The sequence below is a fragment of the Rutidosis leptorrhynchoides genome, chromosome 2 (genome assembly GCF_046630445.1).
Source record: "Rutidosis leptorrhynchoides isolate AG116_Rl617_1_P2 chromosome 2, CSIRO_AGI_Rlap_v1, whole genome shotgun sequence".
Classification (NCBI taxonomy): domain Eukaryota; kingdom Viridiplantae; phylum Streptophyta; class Magnoliopsida; order Asterales; family Asteraceae; genus Rutidosis; species Rutidosis leptorrhynchoides.
In genome coordinates this window covers 499,931,340-499,950,024 of record NC_092334.1, presented here as the reverse complement: position 1 = coordinate 499,950,024, position 18,685 = coordinate 499,931,340, and the positions used below count along the sequence as shown (strand labels likewise).

The window sequence follows — 18,685 nt, the reverse complement described above, 5'->3', positions numbered from 1 at the left end:
TCATTTTTGTTGCATTTCATAATTAATGATCTAACTAATTTTTTAAATGTCCGTGCACTGCACGAGCTTTAAAATCTAGTATTTATATAAAACTTAACCAAAACAATGAGAGTTTTTGGCGTATTTATATATATTTATTATAATTATAATTATTAATGATAACTATAACTATAATATAATAATAAGAAGAATAATAAGAATAATAAGAATAAGAATAATTAGTATTATTATTATTACTATTATTAATTATTAATTTTATTTACCTTATATCTATATTTAATTATAGATAAAATATAGTTTTTCTCAGTTTGTGAAGTTTGTTTTCTTGGCTAGTTTATCTTTAACTTTTCTCAGTTTCGTTTTGCTCGTTTAGCCACGTCTCGCTGGTAGATAGTTTATGTTTTGATAGTAAGTTAGCTTTCTAGAAGTGAGGCGTGCCGGAGCTTTTATTAATTGTATTGTTTGATTGTTCTTTCCTCTGTTGATCAAAGTCCATGGTTATATTGTTAAAGTTTTTTGCCAAAAAATAAAAATAAAAAAAATCTATAGTTAATTATATTTAATTTATGGGGATGATTCCACACACACTTTTTTGATCCACACACCTATTTTAACCTTTTACTCTTCTAATAATAATCAATTGGTGTGTGAGGATCAAAAAAGTAGAGTAAAAGGTTAAAATAGGTGTGTGAGGATAAAAAAAGGTGTGTGGAATCATACCCTTAATTTATATGATGAGTGGCGGTGTGTTTAGTCCGATATATGTCTTTGAATAAAACCCCTGTTCAATTCATTACTCACTTAAAAACCCTCACAAAATCCCTAATTTTATTTCTGTATTTTTACTGTAATCACGCAAACATTGAAACCCTAGTAGACGCCCGCAATCATCATTATTTATCTTCTATATATCTTTCTTTCAAAATTTTCATCTCTGATAAACGAAACCCTAGCTTTTCAAAACCAGGATCGGTTTCGTTACATATCAATCGCCAAGGTATTATGATTCGAGTTTTCAAACTCATTTGATTTGTTAATCTCTGCAAGTAATTAATTGAATGGTTTGAGGTTTTGTGTTAGGGTTTATTATCATTATTACTACTATCCATTATATATAGGTTTTAGATATATAGATATAGGAGTAATCAATGGATGATCTGGAAAAAGCGATACTCATTATTTTCGATGAATCGGGGACTGTTACACCAGTATTGAAATCACAAGCAGTTGCATTTTGTCAACAGATTAAAGATAATAATCCGTCTATTTGTAGTATATGTATTGAAAGATTATGTTTTTCGAAACTTGTTCAAGTTCAGTTTTGGTGTTTACAAACTCTTCACGAAGTGTTGCGTGCTCGTTACGCTGGAATGAGTTCCGAAGAGAGGATTTTCGTTAGGAAATCGGTGTTTTCCATGGCGTGTTATGAACTGATCGACAATAATGCTAATGCTCTTAAGGTTTTAGACAGCCCTTCTTATGTGAAGAATAAACTTGCTCAGGTTTTGGTCACTTTAATCTATTTTGAGTATCCGTCGATTTGGTCTTCAATTTTCCTTGATTTTATACCCAATTTGAGCAAAGGTGGCGTGGTGATCGATATGTTTTGTCGTGTATTAAACACTTTGGATGATGAGTTGATTAGCCAGGACTACCCACGAGCGCCAGAAGAAGGCGTTGTTTCTGGGAAAATTAAGGATGCAATGAGACAACAGTGTGTTAATCAGATTGTTCATGCGTGGTACGACATTGTATCGTTGTATAAGAATTCAGATTCTGAATTATGTGCATTTGTTTTGGATACAATGAGGAGGTACATTTCTTGGATCGACATTGGTTTGATCGCAAACAATACGTTTCTCCCTTTGTTGTTTGAATTAATGTTGGTAGATGGATTACCCGATCAGCTTAGATGTGCTGCATCGGGTTGTGTTCTTGCTGTAGCGTCTAAACGAATGGACCCACAAGCTAAGCTTACCCTTTTACAGAGCTTACAAATGAGTAGGCTTTTTGGGCTAGTAACTAATAATGTTGACTCTGATTTTGTATCAGGGTTAGCATCTTTGCTTACAGGCTATGCATCTGAGCTTTTAGATTGTTTAAAAAATCTGAATGGTGCAGATCTCAAACGGGTTTCAGTTGATCTTTTGAACGAAGTTTTACCATCAGTGTTTTACATAATGCAGAACTGTGAAATTGATTCGACCTTCAGTATTGTACAATTTCTTTCTGGCTATGTTGCTACGATGAAAACCTCATCTCCATTAACAGAAACTCAACTTTTTCACGTGGGCCAGATATTGGAGGTAATCCGTATGCAGATTAGGTTTGATCCCATGTATCGTGATAATCTTGATTTGTTAGATAAAGTAGGGAGAGAAGAGGAAGATCGAATGGCGGAACATAGAAAAGATCTGCTTGTGTTGCTACGTAGTGTAGGCCGTGTAGCACCTGATGTTACCCAAGTCTTCATTAAGAATTCACTCTCGAGCGCTGTCGGGTCGTCTCTTGATATTAATGTTGAAGAAGTGGAGGCTGCATTGTCTCTATTTTATGCGTACGGGGAATCTTTAAGTGAAGAGGCAATGAAAACTGGTAGTGGAATTTTAAGAGAACTTGTACCGATGCTTTTATCAACAAAGTTCCCATGCCATTCTAATAGGCTCGTTGCGTTGGTGTATCTTGATACAATAACAAGATACATGAAGTTTGTTCTTGAAAATAACCAATATATTCCTTTGGTTTTAGCTGCATTTCTTGACGATCGAGGTATACACCATTCGAAAGCTAAGGTTAGTCGAAGAGCAAGTTATCTTTTCATGAGAGTTGTGAAGCTTCTCAAAGCAAAACTAGTGCCTTTCATTGAAACAATTCTTCAGGTATTTGCTACAACATATGTTTCCCCGTTACCTATTTTTGTAATTGAGCTACATGGTTAACTTTTTGTCGTGCAGAGTTTGCATGATACAGTTTCTCAGTTCACTAGTATGGATTATGCTTCAAAAGAGCTTTCTGGATCTGAAGATGGCAGTCACATTTTTGAGGTAATTATGGACTACTTATTTGATTTTGTTCGTTGAGCTTACATACTTTTCTGATTTTTTTTATTACCAGGCAATCGGTTTGTTAATTGGAATGGAAGATGTGCCACTAGAAAAGCAGTCAGAGTACCTGTCGTCTCTGCTTACTCCTCTCTGCCAACAGGTTAAAGCTTAAATCCTAATATGTCATATGTAAAAATAATTTATGTTACACCTATGTTATGCCTTTTTTTTTCTTTCTTTTTTCTGAAGCTATATATGTGAGAATGTTGTTATGAATTAGGTTGAGGTCTTGATAGCCAGTTCCAGGGTTCAAAACTCAGAAGGGTCGTTGTCAAAAGTTGCCAATATCCAACAAATCATCATGGCCATTAACGCACTGAGCAAGGTTTGCAAATGAAATGATTATCTTACTTTATTTAATGATTGCTTACGGTGTCGTTTACTACTGCCAATAGTTATATAATGTGTTTGTGATATCTCATGTAAACTCGTCTATTTGTTCCCAGGGGTTTAGCGAGCGCCTTGTAACTGCTAGTCGCCCTGCAATTGGCCTCATGTTTAAGCAGGTTGGTTATAAACTTAATAAATTATAATTATCAGACGAGAAAGTGTAATGCATGATTAGCACTATATTTTTAAGGGCTGGACTTTTTTTTATTCCGTTTATTCCCTCCAAATTTCCGTGTTGGTGATCGTTAATAAGTTTAATATATGGGCTTTAGGTAGCATGATCTGTTTAATTTTATGAAAAAATGGTATCATTAATGTCCATGGTTGTTAGAGTCACCGTTTAGTCCCCGACCATTCGGTTTTTTTAAGTAGTCCGACTAGTCTCTGAATTGGCCAATTGATTCGGTCAAAGTTGTCAAAAGTCCAATTTAGTTTGTCAAAGTTGGGTTTAATAGTTCAAAGTCAGATTTATAATTCAAAATCGGTCAAAGTAGGCCAAATACAGTCAAAGTCAAAGATGATCGACGTCCAAACAGTCCTGCCGACTAGTCTCCGACTTGGCCGATTAGTCCGTACATGGTCCCTACCGACTAGTGACTTTCACAACCTTGTTTTTGTCCCCTAGGATTATTATTAATTACTTGCATATTAGGTATACATTTGTAGTATATTTCTCATAATAAGTGAAAATTTGTTTCCTTATATCCATATCATGCTGCGATTCACATGAAATGAGTTAATGCTGTGCTTTTACGTGTATCATTATTCTGTTTACAGACGCTTGATGTACTCCTACAAATCCTCGTGATTTTTCCCAGAGTAGAAACCTTGCGCTCTAAGGTATTGTTAATTTTTTTTGGGGTGGTCTTCTTGCTTGTTCTAGCCTGATTATTGCCTTTTTTTGCTCAGGTTACTTCATTTATTCATCGCATGGTGGAGACATTAGGATCATCTGTATTTCCTTACCTTCCAAAGGCATTGGAGCAATTGCTTGTTGAAAGTGAGGTATTAATCTTGCACTAAATTTAATCTAATAATGTATTTTCGATTGACTCTCCACTGTTGAGTATGTTGAAACATGTACAGAGCAAATACACTCATGCATCTTCTATCTATGAGGGTTTTAGGTTATCGTTGTTTGGTGTAATCGAAGTCCCTTTACATTTGTACTTTAAAGATTATAATTTCTTCATCTATAATTGCGTTAATCATGCAGCCTAAGGAACTCGTGGGGCTTCTTGTGTTACTCAATCAACTCATATGCAAATTTAATACCTCTGTCCAAGATATTTTGGAGAATGTATACCCTGTTATTGCGGGTAGAATATTTAGCATTTTGCCAAGAGATACAATTCCTTCCGGTCCCGGAAGCAACACCGAGGTATATAAACTAGCCAAGTTTATTATTTTAGACTTGCATATATAATCATTAATCACGAATAAACCTTATGTATCATTCAATATTCATATTTTAGGAAATTCGAGAGCTGCAAGAGCTTCAAAGGACGTTTTATACTTTCCTTCATGTGGTGGCAACGCATGATTTGTCGTCGGTGTTTCTTACTCCTAAAAGTCGAGTGTACTTGGACCCTATGATGCAGTTACTCTTGTTCACTTCTTGTAATCACAAGGATCTTGTTGTTAGAAAGGTGAGCAGATATGTTTCCTTATCTATTGTGGAATAGCATTTAAAACATTAACATTTGATTTTTTTTTTATTTTAAAAATCATGTTTTTATTACTTCAGGCTTGTGTACAAATATTTATCAGACTGATTAAAGATTGGTCCACTAGGCCTTTTGGTGAGGAGAAGGTAATGTCGTATTACCTTCATGTTTCTTTTATGGTGGCAATGTTATTGCTTTTTGGTCTTATCTAATATGTCAAGTATAATACAGGTACCCGGTTTTCAAACTTTTGTTATTGAAGCTTTTGCAACAAACTGCTGTTTGTACAGTGTGCTTGACAAGTCCTTTGAGTTTCGTGATGCAAATACTGTAAGTGCATTCTTTTTTGTTCATTTTTTTGGTACACGTTAGTCTTTAGCTGTGTTTTCGATGTGTGGTGATTGTCTTTTTATTCTTATTGTAAGGTCCGTATCACTTATGGAGGACCATAGTTGTTTTAAATTTAATATTAAATACTTCGTGTGTAACATATGGTATAAGATGAAGTAGCAACAGTGTAGGCAGCATATCTTTGAACTTTTAAAAGGTTCTGCTTGTCAACTACTGTTTGCTTTCAATACTAGTGCTGACAATGTATATTTTAATTTGTTATGTTACTGTTAATGTTATTTGTGTATTCATTTGTCAACCGCCAAGATATGAATTGGTAACCTAAATAAACCCAGTTACCTTATTTATGTCTCCTGATGTAGTTTGATAAGGTTATTTCGGTTTACATATCTTAATATTGCCATAATTTTCTTATAGAATAAGATACTTAGAACCAATCTTCAAATCTAATTGGAAATTATCCCACATCTAGATTCTTAGGGTATTTTTTCAGCATATATGGCAATGCAAGAAAATAACCTTTTACGTGTGCATCCGTTTTTATAGAAAGTCGCATGTACTCCAGAATAGAGGCTTGAATGCACCCTTAAATTAATTATCCCCCACTAACTATGTGTTTTTAGGAACTACTTGAAATCACGTACATATACTAAAATCACGTACATATACTAACAGTTGGTGGAAAATGGATACATACACTAAAATCCTTGTTATCTGTTTTGAACTTCAACAATGATAAGATCAATGAAGTCTGTGACTTCATTAGACCTTGGAAGGTAAAAATATTTGCATCTTATTAATGATGATTATAGTACTACTAAACGGTGCAAAGGTGACCTTGCGTTCACATTATTGCCGTAAATAAAACTTTTTCTAAAATTTGCAGTCGGCTGTTCATTCTAATATTGATGAGGTCCTGCTCTTTCACCCTGTTGCTCATTTACTTGATATTTAGAAGATCTTACAACTGTCAAAATGTCAAATATATGTAACGGGGCACATCACATTAATCTATAGTATATACTCCATATAAAAGAATAGAAGGAAGTATTTTTATTGAGTCTAGGTGTAGCATAAATTGCGTATAAACCATGTCACATTCTTTTAAGCAAAAAACTAAGTAGTTGTATGTTTGTGGATGTTGTATGCAGCTTGTTTTATTTGGAGAAATAGTGCTGGCTCAGAAGATTATGTATGAGAGATTCGGCAATGATTTTCTGATAAATTTTGTTTCAAAAGGTTTCGTTGCTGCTCATTGCCCTCAGGATTTAGCAGAGGAGTACTGTCAGAAACTGCAGGTACATTTGCCATCTGTATATACGTAGATTCATTCTGTAATAAAGCCTTTTTGCCATCTGTATATACGTAGATTCATTCTGTAATAAAGCCTTTCTTTCTTGGATAGTTAGTAGTATCTGTTATGTGTCGTCCCCATATATATATTGCTTGATTAGTCAAAAACAAGATACATTGATGATTTTGTAATTCTACTCAGGGAAATGATATGAAGTCACTGAAATCATTCTACCAATCTCTTATCGAGAAATTGAGAAACACACAGCAGAATGGGAGCCTTGTTTTCAGATAGCATCACCATAAGCTTCATGTGTTGATCTGCTGCTACTAGTTGTCCCAATTTTGTTCGTTCCCAAGAGGTTAGCTCCTCCTGTATAATCCACTGTACTAAATTCACATATTCCAATCTGGTGATCGTTATATATTTATAATAATAACTTGTTGATATCTGCAGGTTTTAGCCCTGTAAATAACATACATTTATGTGGCTTTTTGTTGCAACAAAGTAAGCAATTCAAGAACCTTACATCAAACCATTTTCTAATTATTTCTATTCCTAAGGGGGTATCGAACAATTTATTCATTTATTCTTGTATATATGAGATTTATTTATTTATTATTGCAGGTGTAAATTTCCGGAGCAGTTTCTATACCTTCCATCGACCAGTCCAAGAATAGAAGTTTTTTTATGAGCTGTCTGTCACCTATATTTCTTTGAATCAATCTGTTTGTTACACCTGCAAATTGTATGATGTTCTTTAATCCAATCCTCTTCAATGGGGGTTGAAGTTTATCAAAGTTTTTGGTATGGGAACAAATGATGTATCAGCCCCTCCCCCCTTTTCTAAGGTGGGTGCACAATTGAGTTAATGGTGTGACTCTACACATCAATCGAATCCGAATATGATGTCAAAATTTTCTTCATGCTTTTAAGTTTATGGTTTGTAGGAAACATTTAGATCTTTTCAAGGGTATCATGTCTACTTCCTAGTGTGAATGAATTATTATTTTTCTTGTTTCCTCCTTCTTAGCATGTGTTTTTACTTTTTAGTTATGGGCCATTGAAATGATTCTTCGCAACCATCTTAATTTGGTATGTGTGTAGATGCTTGCTTGCATCATTTGTATACAAATATGCCTAAAATAGCATGTGATCCGACTACCATGTTTTGTTACTGTGACGATCGCTCCAAATCCATATGGACAATACGTCATTCACTGATTTCATTGCGAGGTATTTGACCTCTATATGATACGTTTTGTAAACATTGCATTCTTTTGAAAAGGCACACCATAAATGAATATTTAAATCAAAGGTTTTCGACATCTAATGATTTTTACATATAGATAATCACCGTAAATAATAGTTTACAATAGTACTTCCGTTGACAATGCAGTCAAAATAAGATACATGGTGATGATTTGGTGAATGCAACGTTTCCTTGAAAAATATGTCATGTACGACTCCATGCACATAGCTTGTCTAACATATAAGCAGAAACCTGAGAATAAACATGCTAATAAGTGTCAACACAAAGGTTGGTGAGTTCATAGTTTTAGTGTTTCGCATAATCTGTATACAAAAGTGGATCACAAGATTTCAGTTGTTTCATCCAGAAACGTTTATCAAAATATTCTACAAGATTGAGCACCCTGGTAACTAAACTTAACGTATATATAATTTGTACCCGTTGTATAATCATCTTAATAATACACGCAAACCAACGTGTACGCTTCTCAAATAGCATACGTCCGTTAAAAGGCTAGCGCTCTAGCTCGGACGGGGATATCAAGCCCTATGTGAAATGTCCCGTTCTTATTGATTAAAAACGTTCCATATTAATTGATTTCGTTGCGAGGTTTTGACCTCTATATGAGACGTTTTTCAAAGACTGCATTCATTTTTAAAATAAACCATAACCTTTATTTCATAGATAAAGGTTTTAAAAAGCTTTACGTAGATTATCAAATAATGATAATCTAAAATATCTTGTTTACACACGACCATTACATAATGGTTTACAATACAAATATGTTACAACAAAATAAGTTTCTTGAATGCAATTTTTACACAATATCATACAAGCATGGACTCCAAATCTCGTCCTTATTTAAGTATGCGACAGCGGAAGCTCTTAATAATCACCTGAGAATAAACATGCTTAAAACGTCAACAAAAATGTTGGTGAGTTATAGGTTTAACCTATATATATCAAATCATAATAATAGACCACAAGATTTCATATTTCAATGCACATCCCATACATAGAGATAAAAATCATTCATATGGTGAACACCTGGTAACCGACATTCACAATATGCATATAAGAATATCCCCATCATTCCGGGATTCTCCTTCGGACATGACATAAATTTCGAAGTACTAAAGCATCCGGTACTTTGGATGGGGCTTGTTGGGCCCGATAGATCTATCTTTAGGATTCGCGTCAATTAGGGTGTCTGTTCCCTAATTCTTAGATTACCAGACTAAAAAGGGGCATATTCGATTTCGATCATTCAACCATATAATGTAGTTTCAATTACTTGTGTCTATTTCGTAAAACAGTTATAAAAGTTGCGCATGTATTCTCAGCCCAAAGATATAAAGGGTAAAAAGGCAAATGAAACTCACTTTCACAGATTTTTACTTCGTCGGGAAGTAAGACTTGGCCACTGGTTGATTCACGAACCTATAACAATATATACATATATATCAAAGTATGTTCAAAATATATTTACAACACTTTTAATATATTTTGATGTTTTAAGTTTATTAAGTCAGCTGTCCTCGTTAGTAACCTACAACTAGTTGTCCACAGTTAGATGTACAGAAATAAATCGATAAATATTATCTTGAATCAATCCACGACCCAGTGTATACGTATCTCAGTATTGATCACAACTCAAACTATATATATTTTGGAATCAACCTCAACCCTGTATAGCTAACTCCAACATTCACATATAGAGTGTCTATGGTTGTTCCGAAATATATATAGATGTGTCGACATGATAGGTCGAAACATTGTATACGTGTCTATGGTATCTCAAGATTACATAATATACAATACAAGTTGATTAAGTTATGGTTGGAATAGATTTGTTACCAATTTTCACGTAGCTAAAATGAGAAAAATTATCCAATCTTGTTTTACCCATAACTTCTTCATTTTAAATCCGTTTTGAGTGAATCAAATTGCTATGGTTTCATATTGAAATCTATTTTATGAATCTAAACAGAAAAAGTATAGGTTTATAGTCGGAAAAATAAGTTACAAGTCGTTTTTGTAAAGGTAGTCATTTCAGTCGAAAGAACGACGTCTAGATGACCATTTTAGAAAACATACTTCCACTTTGAGTTTAACCATAATTTTTGGATATAGTTTCATGTTCATAATAAAAATCATTTTCTCAGAATAACAACTTTTAAATCAAAGTTTATCATAGTTTTTAATTAACTAACCCAAAACAGCCCGCGGTGTTACTACGACGGCGTAAATCCGGTTTTACGGTGTTTTTCGTGTTTCCAGGTTTTAAATCATTAAGTTAGCATATCATATAGATATAGAACATGTGTTTAGTTGATTTTAAAAGTCAAGTTAGAAGGATTAACTTTTGTTTGCGAACAAGTTTAGAATTAACTAAACTATGTTCTAGTGATTACAAGTTTAAACCTTCGAATAAGATAGCTTTATATGTATGAATCGAATGATGTTATGAACATCATTACTACCTTAAGTTCCTTGGATAAACCTACTGGAAAAGAGAAAAATGGATCTAGCTTCAATGGATCCTTGGATGGCTCGAAGTTCTTGAAGTAGAATCATGACACGAAAACAAGTTCAAGTAAGATCATCACTTGAAATAAGATTGTTATAGTTATAGAAATTGAACCAAAGTTTGAATATGATTATTACCTTGTATTAGAATGATAACCTACTGTAAGAAACAAAGATTTCTTGAGGTTGGATGATCACCTTACAAGATTGGAAGTGAGCTAGCAAACTTGAAAGTATTCTTGATTTTATGAAACTAGAACTTTTGGAATTTATGAAGAACACTTAGAACTTGAAGATAGAACTTGAGAGAGATCAATTAGATGAATAAAATTGAAGAATTAAAGTGTTTGTAGGTGTTTTTGGTCGTTGGTGTATGGATTAGATATAAAGGATATGTAATTTTGTTTTCATGTAAATAAGTCATGAATGATTACTCATATTTTTGTAATTTTATGAGATATTTCATGCTAGTTGCCAAATGATGGTTCCCACATGTGTTAGGTGACTCACATGGGCTGCTAAGAGCTGATCATTGGAGTGTATATACCAATAGTACATACATCTAAAAGCTGTGTATTGTACGAGTACGAATACGGGTGCATACGAGTAGAATTGTTGATGAAACTGAATGAGGATGTAATTGTAAGCATTTTTGTTAAGTAGAAGTATTTTGATAAGTGTATTGAAGTCTTTCAAAAGTGTATAAATACATATTAAAACACTACATGTATATACATTTTAACTGAGTCGTTAAGTCATCGTTAGTCGTTACATGTAAGTGTTGTTTTGAAACCTTTAGGTTAACGATCTTGTTAAATGTTGTTAACCCAATGTTTATAATATCAAATGAGATTTTAAATTATTATATTATCATGATATTATCATGTATGAATATCTCTTAATATGATATATATACATTAAATGTCTTTACAACGATAATCGTTACATATATGTCTCGTTTAAAAATCATTAAGTTAGTAGTCTTGTTTTTACATATGTAGTTCATTGTTAATATACTTAATGATATGTTTACTTATCATAGTATCATGTTAACTATATATATATCCATATATATGTCATCATATAGTTTTTACAAGTTTTAACGTTCGTGAATCACCGGTCAACTTGGGTGGTCAATTGTCTATATGAAACATATTTCAATTAATCAAGTCTTAACAAGTTTGATTGCTTAACATGTTGGAAACATTTAATCATGTAAATATCAATCTCAATTAATATATATAAACATGGAAAAGTTCGGGTCACTACAGTACCTACCCGTTAAATAAATTTCGTCCCGAAATTTTAAGCTGTTGAAGGTGTTGACGAATCTTCTGGAAATAGATGCGGGTATTTCTTCTTCATCTGATCTTCACGCTCCCGGGTGAACTCGGGTCCTCTACGAGCATTCCATCGAACCTTAACAATTGGTATCTTGTTTTGCTTAAGTCTTTTAACCTCACGATCCATTATTTCGACGGGTTCTTCGATGAATTGAAGTTTTTCGTTGATTTGGATTTCATCTAACGGAATAGTGAGATCTTCTTTAGCAAAACATTTCTTCAAATTCGAGACGTGGAAAGTGTTATGTACAGCCGCGAGTTGTTGAGTTAACTCTAGTCGGTAAGCTACTGGTCCGACACGATCAATAATCTTGAATGGTCCAATATACCTTGGATTTAATTTTCCTCGTTTACCAAATCGAACAACGCCTTTCCAAGGTGCAACTTTAAGCATGACCATCTCTCCAATTTCAAATTCTATATCTTTTCTTTTAATGTCAGCGTAGCTCTTTTGTCGACTTTGGGCGGTTTTCAACCGTTGTTGAATTTGGATGATCTTCTCGGTAGTTTCTTGTATAATCTCCGGACCCGTAATCTGTCTATCCCCCACTTCACTCCAACAAATCGGAGACCTGCACTTTCTACCATAAAGTGCTTCAAACGGCGCCATCTCAATGCTTGAATGGTAGCTGTTGTTGTAGGAAAATTCTGCTAACGGTAGATGTCGATCCCAACTGTTTCCGAAATCAATAACACATGCTCGTAGCATGTCTTCAAGCGTTTGTATCGTCCTTTCGCTCTGCCCATCAGTTTGTGGATGATAGGCAGTACTCATGTCTAGACGAGTTCCTAATGCTTGCTGTAATGTCTGCCAGAATCTTGAAATAAATCTGCCATCCCTATCAGAGATAATAGAGATTGGTATTCCATGTCTGGAGATGACTTCCTTCAAATACAGTCGTGCTAACTTCTCCATCTTGTCATCTTCTCTTATTGGCAAGAAGTGTGCTGATTTGGTGAGACGATCAACTATTACCCAAATAGTATCAAAACCACTTGCAGTCCTTGGCAATTTAGTGATGAAATCCATGGTAATGTTTTCCCATTTCCATTCCGGGATTTCGGGTTGTTGAAGTAGACCTGATGGTTTCTGATGCTCAGCTTTGACCTTAGAACACGTCAAACATTCTCCTACGTATTTAGCAACATCGGCTTTCATACCCGGCCACCAAAAATGTTTCTTGAGATCCTTGTACATCTTCCCCATTCCAGGATGTATTGAGTATCTGGTTTTATGAGCTTCTCTAAGTACCATTTCTCTCATATCTCCAAATTTTGGTACCCAAATCCTTTCAGCCCTATACCGGGTTCCGTCTTCCCGAATATTAAGATGCTTCTCCGATCCTTTGGGTATTTCATCCTTTAAATTTCCCTCTTTTAAAACTCCTTGTTGGGCCTCCTTTATTTGATTAGTAATGTTATTATGAATCATTATATTCATAGATTTTACTCGAATGGGTTCTCTGTCCTTCCTGCTCAAGGCATCGGCTACCACATTTGCCTTCCCCGGGTGGTAACGAATCTCAAAGTCGTAATCATTCAATAATTCAATCCACCTACGCTGCCTCATATTCAGTTCTTTCTGATTAAATATGTGTTGAAGACTTTTGTGGTCGGTATATATAATACTTTTGACCCCATATAAGTAGTGCCTCCAAGTCTTTAATGCAAAAACAACTGCGCCTAATTCCAAATCATGCGTCGTATAATTTTGTTCGTGAATCTTCAATTGTCTAGACGCATAAGCAATCACCTTCGTTCGTTGCATTAATACACAACCGATACCTTGCTTTGATGCATCACAATAAATCACAAAATCATCATTCCCTTCAGGCAATGACAATATAGGTGCCGTAGTTAGCTTTTTCTTCAATAACTGAAACGCTTTCTCTTGTTCATCATTCCATTCAAATTTCTTCCCTTTATGCGTTAATGCAGTCAAGGGTTTTGCTATTCTGGAAAAGTCTTGGATGAACCTTCTGTAGTAACCAGCTAGTCCTAAAAACTGGCGTATGTGTTTCGGAGTTTTCGGGGTTTTCCACTTTTCAACAGTTTCTATCTTTGCCGGATCCACCTTAATACCTTCTTTGTTCACTATGTGACCGAGGAATTGAACTTCTTCCAACCAAAATGCACACTTTGAAAACTTAGCGTACAATTCTTCCTTCCTCAATACTTCTAACACCTTTCTCAAATGTTCACCGTGTTCTTGGTCATTCTTTGAGTAAATAAGTATGTCATCAATGAAAATAATGACAAACTTGTCAAGGTATGGTCCACACACTCGGTTCATAAGGTCCATGAACACAGCTGGTGCATTAGTTAAACCAAACGGCATGATCATAAACTCGTAATGACCGTAACGTGTTCTGAAAGCAGTCTTTGGAATATCATCTTCTTTCACCCGCATTTGATGATACCCGGAACGTAAGTCAATCTTTGAATAAACAGACGAGCCTTGTAGTTGATCAAATAAGTCATCGATTCTCGGTAGTGGGTAGCGGTTCTTGATGGTAAGTTTGTTCAACTCTCGGTAGTCGATACACAACCTGAATGTACCATCTTTCTTCTTGACAAACAAAACAGGAGCTCCCCACGGTGATGTGCTTGGTCGAATGAAACCACGCTCTAAAAGTTCTTGTAATTGGCTTTGTAGTTCTTTCATCTCGCTGGGTGCGAGTCTGTAAGGAGCACGAGCTATTGGTGCAGCTCCTGGTACAAGATCTATTTGAAATTCAACGGATCGATGTGGGGGTAATCCCGGTAATTCTTTCGGAAATACATCAGGAAATTCTTTTGCGACGGGAACATCATTGATGCTCTTTTCTTCAGTTTGTACTTTCTCGACGTGTGCTAGAACAGCATAGCAACCTTTTCTTATTAGTTTTTGTGCCTTCAAATTACTAATAAGATGTAGCTTCGTGTTGCCCTTTTCTCCGTACACCATTAAGGGTTTTCCTTTTTCTCGTATAATGCGAATTGCATTTTTGTAACAAACGATCTCCGCTTTCACTTCTTTCAACCAGTCCATACCGATTATCACATCAAAACTCCCTAACTCTACTGGTATCAAATCAATCTTAAATGTTTCGCTAACCAGTTTAATTTCTCGATTCCGACATATATTATCTGCTGAAATTAATTTACCATTTGCTAATTCGAGTAAAAATTTATATCCAAAGGCGTCAATGGACAACTTAATTTAGCACAAAAATCTCTACTCATATAGCTTCTATCTGCACCCGAATCAAATAAAACGTAAGCAGATTTATTGTCAATAAGAAACGTACCCGTAACAAGCTCCGGGTCTTCCTGTGCCTCTGCTGCATTAATATTGAAAACTCTTCCACGGCCTTGTCCATTCGTGTTCTCCTGGTTCGGGCAATTTCTAATAATGTGGCCCGGTTTTCCACATTTATAACAAACTACATTGGCATAACTTGCTCCGACACTACTTGCTCCGCCATTACTCGTTCCGACACCATTTGTTCCTTTTGTTCTATTAACCCCTGGTCCGTAGACCTCACACTTCACCGCGCTATGACCATTTCTTTTACACTTGTTGCAAAATTTGGTGCAGAACCCCGAGTGATTCTTTTCACACCTTTGGCATAGCTGCTTCTGATTGTTGTTGTTGTTGCGGTTATTATTGTTGTTGGGATGATTGTTGTAGTTGCTGCTGTTGTTGTTGTTGTTGTTGTTGTTGTTGTTGGGCCGTTTGTTGTAGTTGCGATTGATGTTGCGATTGTTGGGATAATTGTTGCGATTATTGTTGTAATTGCTGTTGTTGTTGTATTGGTGATTCTTATCACCGTTTTCCTCCCACTTTCTTTTGACTTGCTTCACATTGGCCTCTTCAGCAGTCTGTTCTTTAATTCTTTCTTCAATCTGGTTCACGAGTTTGTGAGCCATTCTACATGCCTGTTGTATAGAGGCAGGCTCGTGTGAACTTATATCTTCTTGGATTCTTTCCGGTAATCCTTTCACAAACGCGTCGATCTTCTCTTCCTCATCTTCGAATGCTCCCGGACACAATAGGCACAATTCTGTGAATCGTCTTTCGTACGTGGTAATATCAAATCCTTGGGTTCGTAACCCTCTAAGTTCTGTCTTGAGCTTATTGACCTCGATTCTGGGACGGTACTTCTCGTTCATCAAGTGCTTGAATGCTGACCACGGTAGTGCGTACGCATCGTCTTGTCCCACTTGCTCTAGATAGGTATTCCACCATGTTAACGCAGAACCTGTGAAGGTATGCGTAGCGTACTTTACTTTGTCCTCTTCAGTACACTTACTTATGGCAAACACCGATTCGACCTTCTCGGTCCACAGTTTCAATCCGATCGGTCCTTCAGTTCCATCAAATTCCAAAGGTTTGCAGGCAGTGAATTCTTTGTAGGTGCATCCTACACGATTTCCTGTACTGCTAGATCCAAAGTTATTGTTGGTATGTAGCGCAGCCTGTACTGCGGCTATGTTTGAAGCTAGAAAAGTACGGAATTCCTCTTCATTCATATTCACGGTGTGTCGAGTAGTCGGTGCCATTTCCTTCAAAATAGTTAAATAGAACAAGTTAATCATACAGAATATTAAGAGTAGTTAATAGTATTTCGTAGCATAATATGAACTCATTTATAAAAGCTTTTTCTTCATATTAGCATTTTATAAGTTTAAATTCGGGTAGTACCTACCCGTTAAGTTCATACTTAGTAGCTAATATACAATTCAACTACTACAATTCTATATGAAAAACTGATTATAATAATATTTCGCGTTCAAACTTTTACACAATATTTTACAAACTTACAATACCGCTTATTTTACATATAGCATGAAATATAGCACACAATAAATTTGATACAAGATGGTTGTGAAGATAATTCTAGCTAGTACACAAGTCGTTCAGCAAAGGCAATAAAGACACGTAATTCATACGTCCAGAAACAAGTCATGCATTCTGGTTTTACTAGGATTACTTCCCATCCTTGGTCTTGTGGAACATAACCGTTATGGCCGTTGATAAGACAGCATGTTGTAACGTCGTCAAAGGGACGAGGGTTACGTAATGTCCAACAGTCCCGTAACAATCTAAAAACCTCATTTCTTACTCCAATTACCGACTCCGTCACTTGTGGGAACGTTTTGTTTAATAGTTGTAGCCCGATGTTCTTGTTCTCACTTTGGTGAGAAGTGAACATTACTAATCCGTAAGCATAACATGCTTCTTTATGTTGCATGTTAGCCGCTTTTTCTAAATCACGAAGTCCAATATTCGGATATATTGAGTCAAAATAATTTCTTAACCCATTGCGTAAAATAGCATTTGGGTTCCCCGCAATATATGTGTCAAAGTAAACACATCGTAACTTATGGATTTCCCAATGTGATATCCCCCATCTTTCGAACGAAAGCCTTTTATAAACCAAGGCATTCTTGGAACGTTCTTCGAATGTCTTACAAACTGATCTCGCCTTAAGTAGTTGTGCCGAAGAATTCTGACCGACTCTAGACAAGATTTCATCAATCATGTCTCCGGGTAGGTCTCTTAAAATATTGGGTTGTCTATCCATTTTGTGTTTTTATACTGTAAAATAGACAAGAGTTAGATTCATAAAAAAAAATACTTATTAATACAAGCAATTTTTACATATATCATAAAGCATAAGCACACTATATTACATATATTACACCACACGAATACAACTATCTTATTCCGACTCGCTTGTTTCTTCTTCTTTGGTTTTGGTTCATTTTGCCAAGTTTCTAGGGATATATGATGTTCCCCTAATACGAGCCGTCATGATCCACATTGGTTTAGAAAAACCTTGTGGTTTAGAGGTTCCCGGGTCATTGTTACAACTTAAGGACTTCGGGGGTTGACGATACATATAAAGTTCATCGGGGTTGGAAATAGATTTCTCTATTTTTATGCCCTTTCCCTTATTATTTTCTTTTGCCTTTTTAAATTCAGTTGGGGTAATTTCTATAACATCATCGGAATTCTCGTCGGAATCCGATTCATCGGAGAATTGGTAATCCTCCCAATATTTTGCTTCCTTGGCGGAAACACCATTGACCATAATTAACCTTGGTCGGTTGGTTGAGGATTTTCTTTTACTTAAACGTTTTATTATTTCCCCCACCGGTTCTATTTCTTCATCCGGTTCCGATTCTTCTTCCGGTTCCGATTCTTCTTCCGGTTCCGACTCTTCTTCCGGTTCCTCTTCGGGAACTTGTGAATCAGTCCACGAATCATTCCAATTTACATTTGACTCTTCATTATTATTAGGTGAGTCAATGGGACTTGTTCTAGAGGTAGACATCTATCACATAATATCAAACGCGTTAAGAGATTAATATATCACATAATATTCACATGTTAAAAATATATAGTTTCCAACAAAATTTGTTAAGCAATCATTTTTCAAGTAAACACGGTCGAAGTCCAGACTCACTAATGCATCCTAACAAACTCGATAAGACACACTAATGCAAAATTCTGGTTCTCTAAGACCAACGCTCGGATACCAACTGAAATGTCCCGTTCTTATTGATTAAAAACGTTCCATATTAATTGATTTCGTTGCGAGGTTTTGACCTCTATATGAGACGTTTTTCAAAGACTGCATCCATTTTTAAAACAAACCATAACCTTTATTTCATAGATAAAGGTTTTAAAAAGCTTTACGTAGATTATCAAATAATGATAATCTAAAATATCCTGTTTACACACGACCATTACATAATGGTTTACA

At 35.4% G+C, this 18,685-nt stretch overlaps 1 protein-coding gene across 1 annotated transcript; it reads left to right on the top strand.

The window, feature by feature from the left end:
• Positions 1–820: 820 nt before the first annotated feature.
• LOC139892731 (exportin-T-like) lies at positions 821–7,798 on the top strand. The gene is made up of 15 exons (XM_071875852.1): positions 821–2,879; positions 2,955–3,044; positions 3,115–3,204; positions 3,325–3,429; positions 3,551–3,610; positions 4,272–4,334; positions 4,404–4,499; positions 4,711–4,875; positions 4,970–5,143; positions 5,242–5,307; positions 5,393–5,491; positions 6,664–6,810; positions 7,008–7,167; positions 7,263–7,313; positions 7,434–7,798. The coding sequence occupies exons 1-13, from the start codon at positions 1,149–1,151 to the stop codon at positions 7,098–7,100; spliced, it is 2,979 nt and encodes a 992-aa protein (XP_071731953.1). The 5' UTR covers positions 821–1,148; the 3' UTR covers positions 7,101–7,167; positions 7,263–7,313; positions 7,434–7,798.
• Positions 7,799–18,685: the final 10,887 nt, after the last annotated feature.

Coding starts and splice junctions, on each gene's coding strand:
- LOC139892731 (XM_071875852.1), top strand. CDS start 1,149: ATGGATGATCTGGAAAAAGCGATACTCATTATTTTCGATGAATCGGGG. Junction 3,430..3,550: donor CCATTAACGCACTGAGCAAG/GTTTGCAAATGA, acceptor ATTTGTTCCCAG/GGGTTTAGCGAGCGCCTTGT. Junction 6,811..7,007: donor AGTACTGTCAGAAACTGCAG/GTACATTTGCCA, acceptor AATTCTACTCAG/GGAAATGATATGAAGTCACT.